Source organism: Cotesia glomerata, linkage group LG10 (genome assembly GCF_020080835.1).
Source record: "Cotesia glomerata isolate CgM1 linkage group LG10, MPM_Cglom_v2.3, whole genome shotgun sequence".
NCBI lineage: Eukaryota > Metazoa > Arthropoda > Insecta > Hymenoptera > Braconidae > Cotesia > Cotesia glomerata.
Genome location: NC_058167.1, coordinates 3776100 through 3799963, shown reverse-complemented (window position 1 = coordinate 3799963; position 23864 = coordinate 3776100). Strand labels below are relative to the sequence as shown.

Below are 23864 nucleotides of genomic sequence, written 5' to 3'. Positions count from 1 at the left end.
TTCATATTTCAATAACTCTTGAGTTAAGAAATTCATTTCTAGACAAAAATTTTTCTTTCTCGCATTGTATTGAATCCCGATGAGAAATTATATGAGAATCTATGCAAAAACACCACGTGGGATTATAAGCGCCTTTCTTATCATTTTTTCAGACACCTTTTCACTATCATCAACAGGTTAAAATTTTTTCATTTCAAGAACAAAACGTACAATTCAAACTAAGAGAGATGATTCAAAGTTACTTAACTTAGTAAGTTAATTAGCAAAGGATTCAAGTAATTATACAACGATTTTTATGCTCAATACATTTTTTTTAGACGATCACTTCTGATGAATTCAGCAATAAATCGATAAAATCGATAATACAGATTAGAGATTTTCACCGTTTTAAAATTTTCAAAAAAAAACTATATTTTTGCGATTTCATTTTAAAATGATTTTTGAATAAAAAGAAATTAATTGTAGTTAAATTCATGGTCGAAACTACGTTTTATTCTTCGATTATTAATATTTATTTCACTTACTTTAGAGGGATTCAAAAGAATTATTTTTCACAATAGGATATTTTGTTTGAGTATTCAGTAGTAAATTTTATATTACTAATAATATGATCATAAAATGTGATTAAGATTAGTTTAAATAATAACAAAAAATAATCTTTATTATGCACAATAATCCACATATTATACTTTAAAATTAATTAATATTTTATGATATATCTACTAGTTAAACAGTAATTAGTTTTCCTGAGCACCATAGACAAGGATGAAAGTTTTGCTCTAAAGTACATGGATCCTGACAGTCTGTGATATGTTTCATTAAATCAATTATTTTCTCTGTAGTCTCTGATTTTTTACTTAACATTAGTTGATCCAGATGTTTAGCTTCCAATTTTTCCGTGACAGCATTAAGTTTATCTATAAAGGAGGATAAAAAATATAGTTACTGTTAAAAAATGTAATCGAGATATAATTGATGAAACATTTCTAACTTTTATGGTATGGGTCTGAGAATTCCATGTTATTTTGATGAGAAGATAAAGGAGCATTATTGGCTTTTAGCAAATCAGTTAATAGAACTTTTAACTGGTAAAGTTGTGCATGCTGTTGATTATACTGTTCAATCAAGTGGCGGAATGTTCTTTCGGTTTCTTGGGCTTTTCTTTGAAGAGTAGAACGTTGCCTATGATATAAAGTGATGTATTCGCCTATAACAAAGTGATGATATAAAAATACAATTAATTTGTTTCAAATTTTTACCATTATTTTTTCTAAAATTTTGAATAAAGAAATTTTTTGTACAAATTAATCATTCTTTAATGATTTTTTCAATTAGAAATAAATTAAATTAAACGCGAATTTTCATTTTAAGCCAAAAAATTGAGAATGAATGATGGTTAAATAATATGAATTAAATAAAACCTAAAAATGATATTGAGATATTGGTAGTATTGTTATTTAGTTATTTATAATTATTAAAATATTTATTGTGTCAATTGAATGGTATGAATTGATTGGAAATGTTTTAATAGTTGTATGGTAATGCGTGGAATAATAATGAAAATACTTTCTTGTTAATTGCATAAGGAACAAAAATAGGAAACTTTAATTTACATTCATAATTATTTTCCTGATCTTAAAGCAAAAGCAAACATATTTAATCCACAATTTGAAGCGCACTCTTTACTTAGAGTTAATTGTACGTTTTTTTATTATACTGATGATCAAAATTTTGAATTTATTACCATTATCTTTTTAGAAGATTGGTGCATAAACTAGAATTGAGATTAAAACTTCATCTACAGACGCAATAAAAAAAAATTATGAAAACGGTTGACCCTAAAGGCCATCCCTGCAACTTCCCGCTAACTTCATACCTAAACGCTCAACATTTCACGTATTTTGTTTTTGAGCTCTTCGAGCTTAAAAATATAATTTTTGTGTTATTTTGAGCTCAAAGAGATAGCTGTTCTATGCTTTTGAGCTCTTCAAGCTTAAAAGTCTAATAGAAGTTTCATAATACACTATTTTATGAATTTTCAAACTGCAATAACTTTTGGATGAATTAACCGATTATCTCGCAGTTTACGGCATTCAACGCAGTTTTCTGAGCTATTTAGAGGATTCCAAAGCACAAACTCCTCAGACAAAATTTCATAGAAATTCTGAAAAAAACATTTTTTTCGACGATATCTCACGAACGTATCAACCGATTTTGGCCGGGCCGGTGGCGATCGATGTGGTTTTTTAAGGTTAAGAGCTGAATTGTTTTTGGAATCGATCGGTAAAGCCGTTAAAAAGTCATTCCAAAAAAACCTTTTTTTGAAAATTTTACTTTTAAGATTTCTCAAAATTTAGCGAACCGAATCGAATCAAATTTTCACGCAATTTAATGGCAATGATACTCTTTGGATCGACACCTATCTCGATACGATCGGTCGAGCCGTTCTAAAGTTATAAGAGGTTTACACACACACACACACACACACACACACACACACACACACACACACACACACTCGGGGCAGAAGAGATACTGCTACCGGGCGCGTCTCCCCGAGCGGATGGGAGAACGCTCGCTGTCCTTGGATGACACTTAATCTCTTAGTTGATGAGGTACAGCGGGTAGGAGCCAAGCAAAATAACCAAACAAAATAAGCTCCCGTGGACAAAACTCCCCTTTAATGGGTTGGTCACACTAACTGACCTAGCAAGACGATTGGTTCCTGCTGTAACTCACTGGGAGTGTCCGGAACCTGTATCGTAGTTTCCGACGATGCAGGCCACGGCTGATGTGAGCTTGCTCTGCCGAGGTGAAAGTTGCAGCAGTGGATCAGGAGCCAGCCACTTCGGGCCTTGATCAGGAAGTACGCAGTGAGTGTTAGAGATCGGAATCTTCACCGCTCCGAGCGAGTCTAGTCCGTCCGTGTATTCCGGGACTGGCTAAGTGTCGGCTAGGCCTCAGGGAACTGGGGTAGGAGTACTATCTCCGAGGGTACACCCGTTCCTAGTTATGGCAACCCGCTCCACTCCGTACGATGCGCTGGTAAATCAAAAAAGTATGAGTACGTTACAGGAAACAAACATGAATAGAAACGGGCTTCATGCTCAACAAGCAGCGATTGAAGCAAGCGCTGACATGAAGAGAACGCAAGCGTTGGAGCGCCTTGAGAAGCTGACCATTGAGCTGCAAGAGTTTGTCCAAACTAAGGTCAATATCCACAAGGAGATAAAGACCAAGACAACCGGTGTAGTCAATGCTCTTGGAAGATTCAAGAAACTGGACGAAGAATGGCGCTCATCATTACACCGCACCCCTTGTGCTACATCGGAGAGAAACAGTCAAGTGGTTGTTGAAGAAGCGATGGACACTGGAGCCGAAGGTGACGGAGAATCAGTCGCTGAAGAAGAAAGTGAAACTATCACAACGGCAGAGACTGAATCCTTTGACCAAGACGGCCGCATCCTGAGGAAGTTGAAAAGAAAAATTCGTTCTCCCGAAGGCGGAGCTTTTCATACTCCCAAGAAGCTGAAAGACGTTGGACCTGGTCATCCCATCAAGAAGCAGGAAGTGGTTAAGGATCTTCCACAAAACTCTTGTGAACAGAACAAGAAGCCAGGCTGGGAAAAGGTGCAGTCCAGAAAGGACAAGAAGAAGGAGCGCAAGAAACTGCTCCCAGAAAAACCTCTGGTGCCTCCACCGAAGCCGAACCAGAAGCCAAGAAGAACAGCAACGAGACCGGAGGCACTTATTATCCGTCCAGCGAACAAAGATAAGTATTCTGAAATACTTACACGGATCAAGGCGGACGTTCGCCCAGATCAGGTCCGCAACACAGTCGAGAAGATACGCAGGACCGCGACAGGGAACATTCTCATCACGCTGTCGAAAGGCAGTAGTGATAGAGGTAAAGACCTGCAGAAGACTATCGCGGGAATACTTAAGGAGGACGCAAATGTCATTAGTACAGGACCTGAAGAAGACCTGGAAATTCGCGATATTGATGATACTACAACTAAAGATGACATTCTAACAGCTTTACAAGAGGCAGCTGGAAACGATTGTGGTATAACAGTAGAGGCCATTAAAATTCGTAAGGTCTTACGTAGCAGAACACAAATTGCGTCGGTGACTCTGGCAGCAACGGTAGCGCAGAAAGTGGTAGGAGAACACGGTAAGATTAGGATCGGCTGGACCAATTGTCGTATTAGAACAGTACTAAGACCAGTCCGATGTTATAAATGCTGGCATTTTGGACACCGTGCGGTTCAGTGCACAAGTAAAGTCGACCGCTCCAAACTTTGCATTAAATGTGGAGAAGAGGGACACAAAATCGCCGAATGTAATAAGCCTGCTAAATGCGCACTGTGTGCGGATCAATCCGGTACAGAGAATAACGCCCATCATGCCGGCACAAGCAGATGCCCAGTATACCAAGAGGCACTCAAGAAGATAACTGATAAACGAAAATGAGAATACTGCAGCTAAACATCAATCACTGTGAAGCGGCACATGATTTGCTCATGCAGACAGTACGTGAACAGAAGCTTGACCTTGTGCTTATATCGGAACCGTATAAACACCTCGGCGGCCAACCATGGGAAACTGACTGCACCAAAAAAGCTGTCATATGGTCCTGTCGCAAGCTCCCCTTCCAGAGTGTCGTTAACAATGGCAGCGCCGGCTTTGTAGCAGCATCGGTAGATGGCATCCGCTTTTACAGCTGCTACACACCACCTAGCCTCACTATTGTTGAATTAATGGACTTTCTGGATCGACTGACGGAGGACGCGAAGCAGTACTACCCAGTGGCAATAGCTGGAGACTTCAACGCCTGGGCAGTGGAATGGGGCAGCAAACACACCAACGCTCGAGGTAAAGAACTACTGGAAGCTTTTTCTACGTTAGATGTAGTATTGTTAAACAGCGGCGATGCGCCGACGTACACTAAAGGAGACGCAAGTTCTATTGTGGATCTTACTTTTGTCAGCAGCAGCCTCATCAGAGGAAACTACGACTGGAAGGTGATGGAGATCTACACGGCCAGCGATCACAATGCGATTCTCTGGGAAGTATCAAAGGACCAGAATCCTAGAAGACCGGCTAAGAAACTTGACATCGTTGGGTGGAAGGTGAAATCCTTTGACCCAGGTGCTCTAGTAGCTGCCCTAAATAGTGAACCGCTTACTACTGGATCTGCAGAAGAAATGACCAAGGACTTGATGAAGAGAGTGACCCAGGCTTGCGACACCTGCATGCCTCGTAAACGGGGCATGAACCAAAGACCTTCGGTGCACTGGTGGAACGAACACATCAGCTTCCTACGGAAAGAGTGTCTCAAGAAAAGAAGAATATCTCAGCGTGGTTATCGGCGGCCTGACTCAGCGGAACTAGTCGCAGAATACAAGAAAGCTCGTCGAGACTTAAACAAAGCCATCAAGGATAGCAAGAAGAACTGCTGGAAAGAGCTAATCAACGAGGTGGACAAAGACTTGTGGGGCAGACCTTACAAGGTAGTCATGGCAAACTTGAAATACCAGCCAATGCCGTCTCCCTACGTGTCCTCAACTCCTACAGAAGATCGTGACTGCACTGTTTCCACGACAGCGCGTTTTCAACTACCTGTTGACACAAGACGAACTGAATGATATCCCACCTGTGACGAAAGAAGAACTGATGGAAGCTTGTAACCGCGTCGGGAATAATAAAGCGCCGGGATTGGACGGAATCCCTAATATTGCCTTGAAAACATCTATTAAAGCAGCGCCAGCGTTATTCCTCGATGTCTACAACATCTGCTTGAAGGAAGGGATTTTTCCTCGGAAGTGGAAACAACAACGGCTGGTACTACTTCCTAAAGGAAAAAGCCACCGGAAGAACCGTCATCTTATCGTCCACTCTGCATGTTGGATACAGCCGGTAAGATACTCGAACGTATAATCCACCAAAGGATAGAAGCAGTTGTCGATCCACTATTAGCAGACAATCAGTACGGATTTCGAAAAGGACGATCAACCCTGGACGCAATCAACCTGGTTGTCGGTATAGCCAAAGACGCAATCGCCGGTACCAGATGGAAGGGTGGAACGAAGAAATATTGTCTGGTGGCAACCCTAGACATCAAAAATGCCTTCAACTCCGCCAACTGGGATCGCATCATGCAAGCTCTTCAAGAGATGAACGTACCAGGATATCTACGAAGGATAGTCGCTAGCTACTTCACGAATAGAGTCCTTAGATATGACACGAAGAATGGTCCAAAGGAGTATGATGTTACTGGAGGCGTCCCGCAGGGTTCTGTTCTCGGTCCACTTCTCTGGAATATCATGTACAACGGATTGTTGAGACTGAAACTACCAAGAAATGTCAAACTGGTAGCGTACGCGGACGACGTAGCCGTAGTAATCGTCGCCAAGCATATTGATGAGATAAATCATATGTTCACGATCACCTTTGAGCGAATTAACCAGTGGATGGACACAGTAAACCTACAACTGGCTAAACAGAAGACTGAGGCTGTACTTATCACTAGCAGAAAAGTGGTGGAAACGATCAATTTAAACGTCGGAGACCAAGAAATCACATCCCAACCATTCATTCGATATCTGGGAGTGATGCTCGATTCCCGACTTAACTTCAAACAACAAGTTGAACACGTGACCGCCAAAGCATCAGCAGTAGTGGCTAACCTAGTACGATTGATGCCCAACATCGGTGGCCCGAAGCAGACAAGGAGGTTATTGCTATCATCAGTAGTTACATCGGTCCTCACGTATGGGATATCCATTTGGTCCGACGCACTTGAGACCCAAGAATCATGGAGGAAAGCATGTCCGGTTTACCGACTGAGCGCGCTAAGAGTAGCCAGCGCCTTTCGAACAATATCAGAGGAAGCAGTGTGTGTCATTTCCGGAACTTTGCCGCTCAGAGTCCTAGCTGAGGAAAGACGTAACCTTTACCAACAAAGAGGACAACCGCACAAAGTGCCGAGGAACTCAGAGCTAAAGAACGGCAGAACAGCATCGCGCGATGGCAATCGCAGTGGGACGCCGCGACAACAGGGAGATGGACACACCGTCTCATACCAAGGATTGACGTTTGGCTTAACCGGAATCATGGCGAGGCCAACTACTATCTGACCCAGATGTTGTCAGGACACGGCTGTTTCCGGGAGTACCTTTATCGCTTTAAGCACGATGATTGCCCAGAGTGTCCGTCTTGCCCAAGAGTTGCTGAAAATGCGGAGCACGTTTTCTTTGAGTGCCCTCGTTTTAACCCACAGCGTGATGAGTTAGAGAAGATCCTGAACAAGAAAATCACACCAGAGTCAATAGTAGAAGAAATGCTGTCATCCGAAGCTGCCTGGAACGCCACAAGCACGTTTACCACCGAAGTGCTTACAGAGCTGCGTTCCATTGAAAGAAAAAAGGGCAAATGACAGAAACTAGAAGGAAGGAAAAATAACACCTTAGCCACCAGAAGGAATAGCAGTAGCTAGATCCTCCCCTCACGAAGTAATGCCTGACGGCGGTTTCCATGAGGGATTAGAGGAAAGAAGAAAAGGGGTTTAGGGTTTAGTGGGTAGGGGCGTTAGCGTCGAGTTTTAGTATGACGCTGCGTCGAGTCGCCACATATCCAGGCCGAACAGCTATGCCTGGAATCCGTAAGAAGGATTCCCCCCCCTAAGATAAAAAAAAAACACACACACACACACACACACACACACACACACACCATCGCGGGAATAGTCAGAGAAGCTTCCTAGGACCTCAAAACGTCGAGATCTGATAAAAACTCGATTTTCGAAAAACGGGATAAAAACAATAACTTCCTGATTTTTGAAAATTTTTAATTTTCTTAGCGGGAGTTAAAAATTATATTAAATTATTTACCTATAGTTTCAGTTTCTCCTTGAAGTTGTAAAACTAAGTGTTCTAAACGTTGTTTTTCATCAGTTAACTCTGCTACTTTTTCCATCAGATCTTTAAATCTTGTTTCTAGTTTTTTTCTTGGCTCAGTAATCAAATCGTGCGCATAAGTATGTGTTTCTCTAGATTCTCCAAAATTTTCGTTAATTTTTTTGGTCGTTAACAAATAGTTATTATCTTCTTTTATTAGTTCACCATTTTGAATTTGTGAATCATTATTAACTGTTTCATTGTCAAAGTTCAACTTCTGATTCGTAATTTCACACATCTCCTGTGAATCCAAAGTATGTTGGCTTTTTTCACTCGAATTGATCAAATCACATGATTGTGTTTGATCATTTTCTTTATAAACGTTCAACTTTATTTGAGATTTTTCAATTTCCATCGTGTTTATTATAGCTATCTTTTTATCTAACTCATTTTGTAACTGTTCATTTTTGAAGATTAATGAATTCAATTGAGACATTAATTCTTCATTTACTTTCAACTCATAGTGTAACTGTTGAGTCAGATCCACTTTCGTATTACTAAGTGTGGAAAATGCATCTTGCATTTCACTCAATTGCTTTTTAAGTTGTTGATTTTGGGAAATAGCCCTAGATGCTCCTAACTGTTCGCTTTCTAATGCTGACGCTAATTTTGAAATTTCAATATTTTGATTTTTTAGTTCTTGTAGTTCTGTTATCTCTTTTTTCAGTAGTTCTATCTCTATTTCTTTTTCACTTAAAGTGTTTGTAAGACATTCCTGGGTTTGCAAGAAAGAATTCATTTTCTCATTGAAATATTCATCATGAATCTTATTTGTTTCTTGAGAAAGAAATGATTCGACTTCCTGTGTTCCTTGATGACATAGTTTTTTTAAATTCTCTTCACGTTCTTTTAAATTTTCAATTATGGTCCGTGACTTTAGTAAATCTTTACTCATAATCTCACATTTATTAAGTAATTGTTTAACATAGTTCTCGTAGTGATTAAAGATTTCTAATTTTTCTGCATTGAAGGTTTTCAGGTGTTCATGTAACTTTGATGATTCTTCTTCAACCATTGTATGAATTTGATTTTGATCTTCGAGTAAATTTGAGTGTTGCGATTTATTTGTTAATTGTTGAAGTTTAAGCTCTGCTAATACCAATATTTTGTTATTCTCTTGAACTTCTTGAGAGAGTCTTTCCAGGTCAATATTTTTTAAATTCAAATTTTGTTGTAATTCCGTAATTTCTAGCTTTTGCTCTTTATTACACTGTTCTAAATCATTAAATTTATTATCAAGATTTTTATGATTATATTGCAAAAGTTTATGTGACTCTTCTATTTCAGAAACAAGTTGTTGCATTTGTAATAAGTTGTTTTGTAATTCGTTGCAACGATGCTCACTTGAATTGAATTCTCGATTTAATTCTTTAATAATTTGATTTTTGTTTTCTATTAATATTTGATAGTGAGAAACTAATTTATTAAGATCCGCCTTCTCTGTAATGAGAATATTTGTAGTTTGCGAATACATTTGGACTTGTTTTTTTAGATGTTTAATTTCTTCAATACATTTTTGATTTAATTTGTTGCTTTGTGTAAAAGCTAAATTTTCTAAATTAGATATTTTACTTTGGGATTGATTGAGTTGAAAATTTAGTTCATTTAATATCGGTACATCTTCTGACGATACTTGATTTCCTTGTTCAGAGTCACAATTTATTTCAAGTGAGTTTGTAGTAATTTTATTATCAAGTAAAATATCAAAAATATGTTTCGATGAAAGATCAGGCTGATTAGATGATGAAAGAAAATTTTGAGATATGTTAGTGCCAGAAACAGCTTTATCGTCGGATAAGACAATATTATCTAGGGGTAATGAAAGTAAACATTCATTATCATGACTGATGCGATCGATTGACGGTGATGACTTGGACATACTGATTGCGGTATTAGATATTTTAGAATTTTCGTTGACATCAGAAAAATCTACTGAATTTCGCTTGACACTATCTTCTACGATTTCAAAAAAATTTAAACTAGCTCTACGGCTATCGAGTAATTGTTTATGATTTTGAATCAATCGAGTGTGATTATTGATGTTTATCTCGAATTCCTAAAATATAAATCATTAATTAATTTAAAAATTGCAATTAAAATCATGACTAAAAAAGTTATTAATTATTAATAGTTCTGATACTGATTGATTACATTGAAACACGCAAAAAAAAAAGTTATTTGTCCATTTGACACAAAATTTTTGTGGACCCGGATCAAGTGTGATTTTCATGTATTTAAATTCACTGAATCTGAATCTGTACTTTAATTAGGCCGTTGAGCCGTCAAAATTTGAAAAACTTACGTAAAACCGAAAAAATTGCAAAAAATTAGAAAAACGGTTGACCCTGAAGGTCATCCCTGCAACTTCCCGCTAATTCCATACCTAGGCGCTTAAAATTGTACTTATGATGATATGGAGCTCTTCGAGCTTAAAAATCCAATTTCTGTATTAATTTGAGCTCTCCGAGCTCAAAAGTCTGATAGAAGTTTCATAGAACACTATTTTTTAGTAGATTTAATAGAAATCTAACTCTTGCATTGGTCTACATGACGGAATTTTTGAAAAATTTTATATATATGGGTCATTCCACCAAATAAGAACATTTTTACGGGGCGACCCTCGCGGATTATGTTTAAAATTTATGGAGGTGTTCTCTATAATAAGAAATAAATTCCCTACAAGTTTCAGCCCTTAATATGCAGCGGTTCTGGAGTTATGATTTTTTGAAATTTTGAAAAAAAATTTTTTTTTAACTTTTTTATTAATTTTTCTGATGAGGAAAACTTTTTTATTAAAATCCACGAAAAATCTTATCTTGTCGGAAAAATTCTCAGCTTTTGAATGAAAATATCCATTTTATAATAAACACATCAGAAGACCCTTTGAAATCCAATTAAAGTGGAAAAATTGATTTTTCTCGGTGTTCGGTGCAAGGTACATCCAATTTGACTTTTTTTTCTGAAAGATCAGAGTTTTTTACACAAAATATATGGTTTTTACGATGTGCATATTTTTTGTTCAATCACAATTAAACTAAACGTTATATCGGCTAAGCGTTATACGATTATTCAGGATAGTAAAATAATTTTCTGTTAAATATTTAAAATTTCAAACTGCTCGTTAAAAAATTGAGTTTATACAATGCAGATGGCGTTCACAACTACGATTCCATTTTCTTATTTAGGATGTAATTTTCCAAAATTTGCGAGAAATACTGATTGGATTATGGAAATTTAATCAATTTATAAAAATTTGATGAATAAATTGATTTGTAATAATCCAACGGAATCGTGCTTCTTCAGAAGTTGTAATAGATGTCCAAACAATGAAGAAATCATTAATTACTTTCATCCAGCGTTTAAAGAATTTGATGTAAATGAAATCGAATTTAAAATATGGACATCAACCGATCGATGTACCATTGTAAACGTTATTTCGGATTCCGATGACTTTATTGATACCTTAGCGACGCAACTTGAGAAACTTTTAAAACATGACTTTATAGTAAAAATACAAAGTCGGTTTTTCCCTAATGCGAAATTAAATTTGAAGAGTGGTGAATTAGCGGTAGTTTTTAACTTGGTAGAAAATTGCGTTTGTTGTGCAGGAAGCTGCTCAAGGCTATCATTGAAATAATGACCAAGCTACTATACTTCAAATGGTGGTTTGCTAAAACAAAAATGATACTATTAAGCATTTAGGCTTAGTTGGTATCTCAGATTGCCTTAAACATGACACAGTTTTGATTTATTTATTTCAAGAACAATTGATTTCTTTTTTAAGAGAAAAATTTACTGTTATTGAAAGGATTTTTTACTTCTCAGATGGAGCACCTCAGCAATTTAAAAATAAAAAAACATTTACTAATTTATGTTAATATTATGCTGACTTTAGAATCATCGTTGAGTGGCATTTTTTTGCGACTGCCCATGGCAAAGGACCATGCGATGGGCTTGTAGGTCCAGTAAAACGACATGCTGCTAGAGCTTCATTACGAATGGAAAATAAAAAACATATACTGGCACCACAAGATTTGAATTCCTGGGCAATCAAGAATTTTACAGGCGTTGATTTTACTTTCATAACGAATGATGATTATTTAGACAAAAAAAATGTGTTAGACGTACGATATTCTTTATCAAAAACGGTAAAGGGTACACAGACATTGCACACTTTTACCGATAAATGATGAAATTGGATATGCTCTTATTAAAACTGTATCAACATCTGAAAAAAGTTCAAAAATAAAAGTATTTTAATTATAAAGATTTTACGTTTAATTTAATTGCGATTGAACAAAAAATATGCACATCGTGAAAACCATATATTTTGTGTAAAAAACTCGGATTTTTCAGAAAAAAAGTCAAATTGGATGTACCTTGCACCGCACACCGAGAAAAATCAATTTTTCCACTTTAATTGGATTTCAAAGGGTCTTCTGATGTGTTTATAATAAAATGGATATTTTCATTCAAAAGCTGAGCATTTTTCCCACAAGATAAGATTTTTCGTAGATTTTAATAAAAAAGCTTCCTTCTTCAGAAAAATTAATAAAAAAGTTATAAAAAATTTTTTTTCAAAATTTCTAAAAATCATAACTCCAGAACCGCTGCATGTTAAGGGCTGAAACTTGTAGGGAATTTATTTCTTATTATAGAGAACACCTCCATAAATTTTAAACATAATCCGCGAGGGTCGCCCCGTAAAAATGTTCTTATTTGGTGGAATGACCCATATATATATATATAGGTCATTCCATGCCAAATCGACAAATAGTTGGAATCGACCCCTTTCGATTTGGATGAATTTTGGTCAGAAGTTTTCTTTTATCATAAAACGAAGTTCTGCCAAAGGAAAAAAAATAAAAAAATTTTTCTTAAAAGATATGCAAATTCAAAATTTCGCGATTTTTCCATTTTTTCAATTTTGCCTTTGCAATATCTCGAATGTTATTATAGATACCGGAATGATCTCTTTTTTGTTTGAAAGATGACACAGGGCTATTAAAAAAAAAATTTTTGGAAAAAAAATTTGAAAAATGCCAAATTTGTCAAATTTTGAATTTTTGAAAATAGTCAAAAATGAAGACCGCCATTAAAATTTTGGCTCAATTTTTTTTGTATGATACCTTGTACTGATCTCAAAAGATTCTGAAATTTTTGGATAGGGGTTTTTTTTCCAAAAATATGAATTTTTGAATTAAAAAAAAAATTTTTTTTTGTTTTTTGCAACTTCTATATAAGGTAAAGTTATAAGCCATAATTCATAGCTAAATTTGTCATTAAAGACAAATTTGGGAATTGGGGAAATAAAGGATAAAGGGGGGGGGGTACCTTACTCAGTAGGAATTTTCGGTAACCGAAAAAATAATTCGGACAGCCCAGACCGGGACTCGAACCCGGATCGTTTGGTTACGCGCCAAAGGCTCTACCAGTTAAGCTATCCGAGACATTATGCAGATACATAATATTGTAATTTTGAGAATTTAAAAATCAAATGCACAACGTGAAAATATTGAATAATAAATTAATTTCAACTTTTTTTTATTTTTTAGACATAATCTTAAAGTCAGGCTTAACGTATAATGTAATTTTTTATTTTTTTAACGCATAAATATATTTTGTCCGTTTCTTCACTTCAATTACAGTTTTTAACCTCAAATAACTCAAACAGATATTAATTTTCTATAAAAATTAGAAATAATTTCATGAGAATATCAATTTTTTTTCGTTCTTTCGAATACTTATTTACTTACGAATTTCTGCACATTAATAATTCTCAATCTCAAATTACAAATTATTCCCATGTTAATAAGACGACAAGTGGCGTCAAGTACTCCAAATGAAGTAAAAAAAAGACAATTAACAAATTCTATCATGCGTTAAGGATGACTTATTTTAAGGATGCAAGATTATGTCCAAAAAATAAAAAAAAGTTGAAATTAATTTATTATTTAAGATTTCCACGTCGTGAATTTGATTTTTAAAAGCTCAAAATTACAATATTATGTATCTGCATAACTTTACCTTATTTAGAAGTTGCAAAAAACAAAAAAAAAATTTTTTTCGAAATTCAAAAAAATTTTTTTTTAATTCAAAAATTCATATTTTTGAAAAAAAAAAAACCCCTATCCAAAAATTTCAGGATCTTTTAAGATCAGTACAAGGTATTATACAAAAAAAAATTAGGAAAACGGTTGACCCTGAAGGCCATCCCTGCAACTTCCCGCTAATTTCATACCTAGGCGCTTAAAATTGCACTTATGATCTTTTTGAGCTCTTCGAGCTCAAAAATACAGTTTATGTGTTATTTTGAGCCCTCCGAGCTCAAAGAGATAGCTTTCCTATGCTTTTGAGCTCTTCGAGCCCAAAAATCTTATCAAAGTTCGATAAAACACGATTTTTTAAATTTTCAAACTGCTATAACTTTTGAATGAATCTACCGATTTGCACGCAATTAGCGGCAATCGATGTAGTTTTTTAAGCTCTATAAATGGTTCTGAACAAAAAAATTCATCTGATAAAAAATTCGGAGTTATTACAAAAAAACACTTTTTTCGATTTTTTTCGACGATATCTCACGAACGCATCAACCGATTCTGACGCTCTATGTGGCGATCGATGCAGGTTTTCAAGGTTAAGAGCTGATTAGTTTTTGAGGTTGATCGGTTCAGCCAATTTGGAGATATTTAAAAAAAATGAAAAAAAAAACTTTTTTTGCAATTTCTCGAAATCTTCTGGTCCGAATCGGTTCCAACTTACAGGAAATCTAAGTTTGGCGAAGCCCTTTCGAATGACACTAACCGCGATGAAATCGGTCAAGCCGTTCAAAAGTTACGAGAGGCTTACACACACGCATACACACACACACACACACACACACACACACACACACACACACACACACATACAGACGTACGGACATCATCGTGAAAATAGTCAGGAAAGCCTCTTAGGACTTTAAAACGTCGAGATCTGTTGAAACCTCAATTTTTGCAAAACGGGGTGAAAACAATAACTTCCCGATTTTTCGAAAATCTTCGATTTTCTTAGCGGGAAGTTAAAAATTGAGCCAAAATTTTAGTGGCGATCTTCATTTTTGACTATTTTCAAAAATTCAAAATTTGACAAATTTGGCATTTTTCAAAATTTTTTTCCAAAATATTTTTTTTTTAATAGCCCTAAGGGTCCCCTTTCAAACAAAAAAATACCATTCCCGTATCTATAATAACATTCGAGATATTGCAAAAACAAAATTGAAAAACTGGAAAAATCGCGAAATTTTGAATTTGCATATTTTTTGAAAAAAAATTTTTTATTTTTTTTCCTTTGGCAGAACTTCGTTTTATGATAAAAGAAAACTTCTGACCAAAATTCATCCAAACCGAAAGGGGTCGATTCCAACTATTGGTCGATTTGACGTGGAATGACCCATATATATGGGATATAACGCGACTTGTCAGGACGATAGTGTCGACAATTAGCCACGGATCTCCACCAAACTCTACATACATACATACATATGTACATACATATATACCTACATATGTAGGACCTTAAAACGTCAACATCCGTTGAAAACTCGATTATCGAAAAACGGGGTAAAACCAATAACTTCCCAACTTTTGAAAATTTTCAATTTTCTTAGCGGGAAGTTAAAAAAAATTTGTTCGCTAACGGAACATCAACGTACTTTTATCGAAATAGGGAAGAGGAATTTAGGTCATTTTTCATCAACAATGATGAGAAATCGGTCGTATACTTTTCGAATGTCAAAAGATTGGTTGATGAATTAAAACCAAACACTTATAAGGATGTTAAGTGGAGGCTTTTTATTGATTCATCGAAAAGAAGTCTTCAAGCGGTTTTGCTCCATGACGGGAACACTTTTGCACCATCAAAAGCATATTTCTTTGATACCTACCCTCCATTTCACTTATGTCTTGATGAAATCGTTCTTCTTGTTCTTCGCTATAGTCTCCAAAATTCAGGAAAGTGGTCCTGGTGAGAATGCAAATAGTGGAATTTAAGATGCATCAAGCAACCCAAATTCGGATTCAGCGGGTCAAAACGGATACCCGTAGGTGGGTTCGTTCAAATGTACGAACAACTTTTTTTTTTGTTTGCCGGTGTATTTAGAGATCGCGAAATTCCATTTTCGCTTTAAATAATTAACGAAAAAGTTTTAGTCAACTTCGGAATTTTTATTGCTCTTCCTACAAGTAACAAGTTCTGAAGTGTAATACATATTTTGGTAGGAAATTGAATGATTTAAAGAAAGGTCTTCAATAATTTTTTGATAAATTCACTCTTCCAAAAGTTATCCAAGTTAACAATTAGATATACATTTTCATAATGTAATTAGTGATACTAAATACTGGTAAGGTAAAAGCCCCAATATATGATCATGTACCAGTATATGATCACTCCATGTATTTGTATACCTATATTTGTGAATATAGATATACAAATACATGGAGTAATCATATACTGGTACGTGATCATCTATTGGGGCTTTTACCTTAGGTAGTTATAAATGAACTTAAAATTATTTTTGTTACGTTCTAATGGAAAATGATCTCGTTATACCTGTGAGTTCCCGTCATTGACATTTTCAGTTTGATGGGTATGGAAACCTTCTTGATATTGTTTATTGAGCTGGAACTCTCTAAGCTGTGAAATGTTATAATTTTTGTTATTTCTGATATTTTGATAGGAATAGAAAAAATCAACAATTAAGTTATTGTTTCAATTATTATCACAAAATTAGAATGTAATTTTACCTTTTGTCTAGCAGCAAGAAGTTTTTCATTTTTATTCATAGTAAATTCAGTATTAGTAAAATCAGTATCGTAAGCTTTTATTGCGTTCAAGTTAAATATTATTTTAAATTACCTAAAGCAAAAAAAAAAAACAATAAATTATGTTCTAGAACAATCATACTTGTGATAAGATAATCAGTCAACCTCAAGTTTAACCCGTCAGCACTCACGTTATGAGCATTTTGCTCACGCAACAACATCCGACTTATAGAGCGGCGTTGTAGTGCAAGTGAGACATTAAAATTCACGTGAGTTCTGACGGGTTAAGTAAAATTTTAAGAAAATTTGATGTCAACGGTCATGATTTGACATACACTCATTTGGAATGACAATTGAGATTAAGCCGACTTCAACATGACGTAAGGGTTTTTTTTTTAATTTTTACACGATGAAAACATCATTATTAATTCAATATGGTAACAATAACTTTAAAGATACGTCGAATCGATTGTCGATCAAGATTTGATTTTCTAAATTTTTGGTTTTTATTATTTTATTAATATTAAAGTATTTAGCGACTAATCTTTGACCTCAAATTTTGTTGAAATTTTAATTTTTTAATTTTTAATTCATAACATACGGTTAAAAAAAAAGTAAAAATCTATCGATACATCACAGTTAAACTCATCAAAGAGGGCAGCATCAAATCAGTAGTATTATGTATAACTGCTGTCTACTTGCATACATACAATTTATACGAGGGAGGGACAAAATGGAGGGAGGGACAAAATGCAGAAGGTATAAAGAACTTTTGAATTCTAAGGTTGGTGAACCTGCTGTACTAAAGATATGCTATAGAAAATGATAAAGGGGCGTTCATGATGGATAAAAATGCCAAGCGGTGCCTCCTACTTGCGACTAAGCTTATCGTAAAAAAATTGATAAAACAGGCCGTTCTAATTGATAAAACGGGCCGTTCTAATGTTCTAATTGATGTAGCATTAATGTAATAGATAGCGCGTACATACGCATTTCAGCCTAGAATAATTTTTAATAGCATTACAGGGCTCATAGTGAACGTATACGTTTTACATTGATAAATGCAGCTAATAAGTGCTCCATTACACGAGGAATATTATACTCCAATAAATAATTACAAGAATAATTATACTAATTGTGAAATAAAATATAAATTATTTATTCATATAATTTAAAAATAATTATGCAATAAGTAATTAAACAGTGGCGTGAATAAAAAATTTTTTTATAAATGATTTTGGAGTGCAAAAAATTACAACGATAATAATAATAATAATAATAATAAATGAGATAATAATAATAATAATGAGACTCCGGAAAATTTGGTCCTCCGAACTTTCCGGCAAAAATAAAGTCTCCGCTACTAACACGCTCGCTGTCCCAGATAATAATAATAATAATAATAATAAATAGTGATAAATAAAATAATAATGATTATTACAAAATTCGTGACAAAAAAATATTATTTATAAATAATCTTTATGAACATGTGAAATAATGTGAGTGAAAGATTTTAGTATATCATTTTATAGTGTTTGAAGTGTAAAAGTTAATAGAAGTTTAAGTGAGTTTAAATAAAACTTCATCAATTAGATTTTTCAAGCTCCATTCTTATTTGAAAGCTCAAATGTGAGGGTATTATTTAAATAATTTTATGTTTTTAAACATTTTAACGTTGTTTTCACGATAAACAATTTTTTTTATTTTATTTGTTAGTAATTAAAAAAAAAAATTAACATTCTTAAGAAATAATACTCCAAAAGCAACGAAATACCTTCTACACGTGTTTTCCATTAAGGTACAAATCATTGATTTGAATTGACCTTTTGTTTATAACGTATTAACCAATTAATAAGTGGTCTAATATTATTTGTTTTACTAAAGATAAAATGAAGTTGGATTAGTATTTTTCATTAAAGAAGAGGATGTTGATAACTTCGACGGACAACGTCGACACGAATGGCACGGAATTTCATATAAAAAATTAAATTTAATTGATAGAATGTCGAAAAAATGTTATGAGTGGAGGCGTGTGAATGATATTCCACTAATTCATGAGCGCAAAAGGCCCAGAGTAACCCAATAATAATTTAATGTTACAAGTACCCAGTCGGGTGCTCTATAAAATTACAAGTCCAAGAGTCTCTTGGCACGGATGGCACGGAATTTGTATAAAAAATTAAATTTAATCGATGAAATGTCGAGAAATTGTTTTGGATAAAGGCGTGTGAATAATATTTAACCAATTTATTAGCACAAATAGCCCAGAGTAACTCGAAAAAAATTAAATCTTGCTGGTATCCAGCCGAGTACTCAATAAAATTCAAGTCTCGCAATTTCTTGGCACGGAATTTCATGCAATAAATTTAATTAAATAAATAAAATGCCGTGTATTCGTTATGAATAATAGCGTGTGGATTATATTCCACCAATTCATTGCCATAAATAGCCCAGAGTGACTAAAAAAAAAAATTAAATCTTGCTGGTGTCCAGCCGAGTACTCAATTTAAATACAAGTCCAACTATCTCTTGGCACGGATGGCACGGAATAAAATATTAAAAATTAAGTTTAATTGATGAAATTTCAAGTAATTGCTTAAAATAAAGGCGTGTGAATTATTTCCCACTAATTAATTAGGGAGAATTGCCCAGAGCAACTTATTATAAATTGAAACTGGCTGGTATTCAGCCGAGTACTCAATAAAAAGACAAGTCTAGCAATTTCTTGGCACGGAATTTCATGCAATTCTTTTAATTTAATAAATAAAATGCCGTGGTAGAAATTAAATGTCCGGCGTCAGAAAAAAGCTTTCGCACTTATATTGACACTGCAAATTATAATAAAATTTCAATGAAATATATTACTCAAATGCAGATGCAAATGCTTTTCACAGGAAGAAAAAAAGCAATGTTTTTCGTAGCAGACCCAACTTTTGAAGAAACACGACAATTCAAATCTCTTTTTATTGATTATGACTCACAACTAGTTGAAAAATTACTAAAAGATCTAAGTAGATTCTGGAAAAATTGTATTTTCAAACTTTTATTTAATTCATTGCAATAAATTGAGTTATTTATTAACAAAAATACAAAAATTCAAATCTTAAAATAAATATTACATTTTTATTGAACAGCAACTGTTATAACTCATGTTTTTTTTATCAATGGTCCCTGTAGATTAGTTAAAGCTGCGGCGATTGTCATTATATTATCCATCTGAGGAATAAGTTTAATATTTACACATGAATGAGGTTCACAAATTTCGAATTCTCGTATTCTTCTTATTAGTCTTTCAATGTGGATACGGAGACTGGCGATTCGTTTTGTTGCTATAACTTCGTCATGACTTGGTTGCTTCTCAGAACTTACTGTTGGTGGTCTAATTAATGTACATTTTTTTTCAACTACAAAATTTTCTATGTGTTTGAAGCCTCTATCAGCAAGTACAGCAGCGCCTGGTTTTAAACAATCTAAGTATCCAGATTGAGAAACTATCCGTATTACATTTTTTTGTATTCAGACCAGGTCAATGATTGTTTGACAGGATCTGTTGACTTTTCAATTTCAATTTCTAAACAATCAATGATTGATTCTACTGCTGCATAACGGCTTCGAAAACTTATTGGCAACTGACGTTTAATTCTTGCCGATGAAGGCCATATAATAAAGTCTTTTAGATATTCTGCTATGATTGGCAAAGTCTTAGTAAAGATGCGACTTATATTAGAAGTGGATATTCCAAAATCATCAGCTAAAATCGTAAAACTTTCATTCAATCTTATTTTTTTTAACTTAATAAATATATCAATGTCACTTAAATTAGCCATACGTAAAATATCAATAATATCCAAGCAATCATCCGGAATCCCGATGTATTTACGAGGTGACAACCGAATTCTTTCGTGTTTGCTTTAAATTACGCTTCTGAAATTCTTCTTGTTGAAATGTATTTTTCCATTCATTTTCTGTACTTCCATTTGTTGTTAAGAAATTATCTGATGAAGTAGGGAATGAACTAGCAGTTGTATTAGAAGATAAATTTGTAGTATTAGGTGAAGGATTTGATAATGGATCATTATTCGTTGGTTGAGAACAATAATTATGCGCATTTTCATTTTCTATCAACTGCTCAATCGGAGATGATGGACGATCTTTAGTCACAGGTTTACATTGAACTTTTACACTCCTGTATAAACTCTTTATTTTGACTTGGACACCAACATTCAGTTTTTGACTTCCAATAGCAGGGCGGTCATCGCAGATATTGGATCTGTTCTTATCATAATCTTCTTGTATATTGAAATTAAATTGGTTTGTGCACTCAGAATTTAAATTATCCGTTATACTTCCAGAGATTTGATCCAGCCGTAACTTGGCAATATTGAAATTCATTGTTTCAGTACCTAGTTGATCTACATCCATTGAAGGAGCATCATTCATGCTTGAGGATTTTGATTGCTCAATAAATTTATGAGGCACAATATTATTCCTCATCCGTTTGTTACCACCAACCATTGTCCATTCTAACCAATTTTCCAAATCCACTTTAAGCTAAAATGAATAAAATTCATCATCAATTCATGAAATGAGTTGAAAATCACAATTTTAGGTTATAATTTTATGTAATTATTAAAAGAAATTTTTAATTATTTTTAATAAATACTTACGTCAAAATGATCTTCACAACAATAAAGCCGAGTTGATGATGAGTTTCATTCCTGCATGCATCTAACCAATTTTTCCGTTTAACAGAATTCGATGGAACATTAATAAAAATTTTTTCTGGTGTCGATTTACCAGTATTTCTACACGTTGGAACTATACACCAACAAAAATCGTTTTTTGACATTTCGAGTAATTGAATACTTTTATTTTATTATAAACAACACTACCAGATCTTTTTTTAATCAAGTACAATTCAGCACATCATTTGTTTACACCTGCCACGTGCTTACAAGAGAAATTGGCGCTTAAAATTTCAAATAAAATCAGCATCGTGACGTCACATATACGAGATGGAGCTACCTATTCATTTAAATATCAGCTTTTTTTCATTTATTAAATTATTTAAATTTTTAAGAACAAAATCGAAAAATTTTTTTTTCAAAAATTTTAAAAAATTATATAGAATGTAAAAATATCAAAAGTTAATGAATACCAAAATCATGCAAATACCCAATTCTTTTGAATCCTTTTGTTTGGTAAGGGATATAAAGTCAATTAATGTGCAATTTAATGAGCCGAATACATCAATACAATAGAAGTATATGTAATTCTGCATCCAAGTACACAGTTGCACGCACAAATAAACTCTGTTATTGAAAAAATGATTGGCTACTTCACTATAAAACTCATATCTAAGGTACATTGTGCACATAATGTTCAAAAATGTTCTTAAAAATAAAAAATGAACACAGTAGATTCTCGAAGCATTCTTCAAGTACTTGTTAAATTTATGAAAACAAATTTAGCATGGATACAGAAAAGTAGAACATGTGATCATAGGTAAACATCTGCAAAGGTGAACATCTGATCATAGGAATCTGAAGGAGATAGAAAAACTTTGATGAGTTGGAGGTGCCAATAGGAAGATGATGTCGAAATCAAAGACGCATTAGTAGTTTTGGGAATAACATTTATTAATTATTTACAACAAATGTACAAACAAACAAAATGCTTAAGAAAATGAATATATATCTACAATTGACTGAAGATAAGATTATAAATTCTAAGAGATAAAAAATAAAGATTTGAATAGAAAGTTCTTAAGTCGCTACAAATGTGTCTGAAATTTTAGATTATTTACATTTATAAATAGGTAATAAACAAGTGATGAGTAGAAATAATTAAAATAATGCTTATAATATAATAATAATTATTAATAATAATAATAATAATAATGATAATTAATTTTTATAAATAATAAAGTGCTATGTAGGCCAAGACATCGCAGGTGAATGATTGACTAGCATAACTTCCAGGAAATACTTGGCCGGGTGCTAACAATATGCCATTGATTATGAATAATTCCGTGCCATCCGTGCGGACGTTACTTGCTGTAAATAGCATAATTTTCAATAGATACTTGGCCAGGTGCTAACAAGATGCCATTTAATATGAGCCATTTCGTGTCATCCGTGTCAACGATTTTCCTTTCAATTATTCAACACAATTTGTTTTTCTTGTAAAAAAATGTAGGAACTAATAATATGGAATTTTTTAAAATAATAACGAGCCAGGTAAGCCAAAACGTCGCAGATAAATAATTCAAGACCAAGATTTTCTATTAGTACTTGGTAAGGTGCTAACAAGGTGCCATTTATTATCAATAAGTCCGTGCTATCCGTGTGAACGTTATTTTCTATTGATTGTTTACTATCGTTTTTCTCTTATAAAGATCACTTCAGGTACCAGAAATATGTAATTTTTATCTAAAATTACGTGCTACCTGAGCCAGGACATCGTAGAAAAATTATTTACCATAATCATATCCAATAAATACTTCCCGGGAAAAATTATTTTAGATTTACGTTGATCTCCGCCACTTCTATAGATGTGTGCCAATGTTTTAATCAAATTATATCTACTAAGATGTATTCAGATCTGCAAAAAATTTACACGGTGTATGAAGTACGATATGGATAGAGATCAACAGAGATCTTTTTATATCTCTATACATTCACGGAGATATAAAAATTGGCGCGTTGAGATCTGCGGAGATCAAAAAAAATTTTCCTCGGGTTGGCTAGATGTTAACAGAATGCCATTTAATATGAATAATTCCGTGCCAGGAAATTGCCGGACTTGTATTATTATTATTAAGCACTCGCCTGGAAACTAGTAACATTTAATTTATTAATAGATAATTACAGGCTATCCATGCAGATAGATTGGTAAAATATAATTCAAACATCTTTGTTTCTCGGTTATAACAGGCACACGTTATTATATAAATTTAATTAAATTTTTTTTATATATAAAAGATCCGTTGCAGATCCACTGCCAAAAGATTGCCTGACTTGTAATTTTCATTGAGCACCTCGACTGGGAACCAGTAAAATTTAAATTTTAATGAGTTACTCTGTACTGTTTGTGCCAATGAATT

At 33.9% G+C, this 23864-nt stretch overlaps 2 protein-coding genes and 1 long non-coding RNA gene across 7 annotated transcripts; 1 reads left to right on the top strand and 2 right to left on the bottom strand.

The window, feature by feature from the left end:
* Positions 1-634: 634 nt before the first annotated feature.
* LOC123272702 (golgin subfamily A member 2-like) lies at positions 635-17456 on the bottom strand. Of its 5 annotated transcripts, none has more exons than XM_044739676.1 (6): positions 17361-17454; positions 16742-16853; positions 16548-16631; positions 7893-10014; positions 992-1207; positions 635-917 (listed from the first exon to the last, which is right to left on the bottom strand). In XM_044739676.1, exons 2-6 carry the CDS (start codon positions 16778-16780, stop codon positions 727-729), a joined length of 2652 nt encoding a protein of 883 aa, XP_044595611.1. In that variant the 5' UTR covers positions 16781-16853; positions 17361-17454; the 3' UTR covers positions 635-726. The 5 variants fall into 5 exon arrangements, with proteins under 5 accessions (XP_044595611.1, XP_044595612.1, XP_044595614.1 ...); XM_044739677.1 differs by lacking the exon at positions 17361-17454 and adding an exon at positions 17095-17294; XM_044739679.1 differs by lacking the exon at positions 17361-17454 and adding an exon at positions 16925-17015.
* Positions 17457-18212: 756 nt separating this feature from the next.
* Positions 18213-19608, top strand: LOC123272741. The gene is made up of 2 exons (XR_006511149.1): positions 18213-18557; positions 18644-19608. It is a non-coding gene; the product is annotated as an uncharacterized LOC123272741 (long non-coding RNA).
* Positions 19609-20510: 902 nt separating this feature from the next.
* LOC123272717 (metabotropic glutamate receptor-like protein P) lies at positions 20511-21684 on the bottom strand. The gene is made up of 2 exons (XM_044739719.1): positions 21427-21684; positions 20511-21310 (listed from the first exon to the last, which is right to left on the bottom strand). The coding sequence occupies exon 2, from the start codon at positions 21272-21274 to the stop codon at positions 20636-20638; it is 639 nt and encodes a 212-aa protein (XP_044595654.1). The 5' UTR covers positions 21275-21310; positions 21427-21684; the 3' UTR covers positions 20511-20635.
* Positions 21685-23864: the final 2180 nt, after the last annotated feature.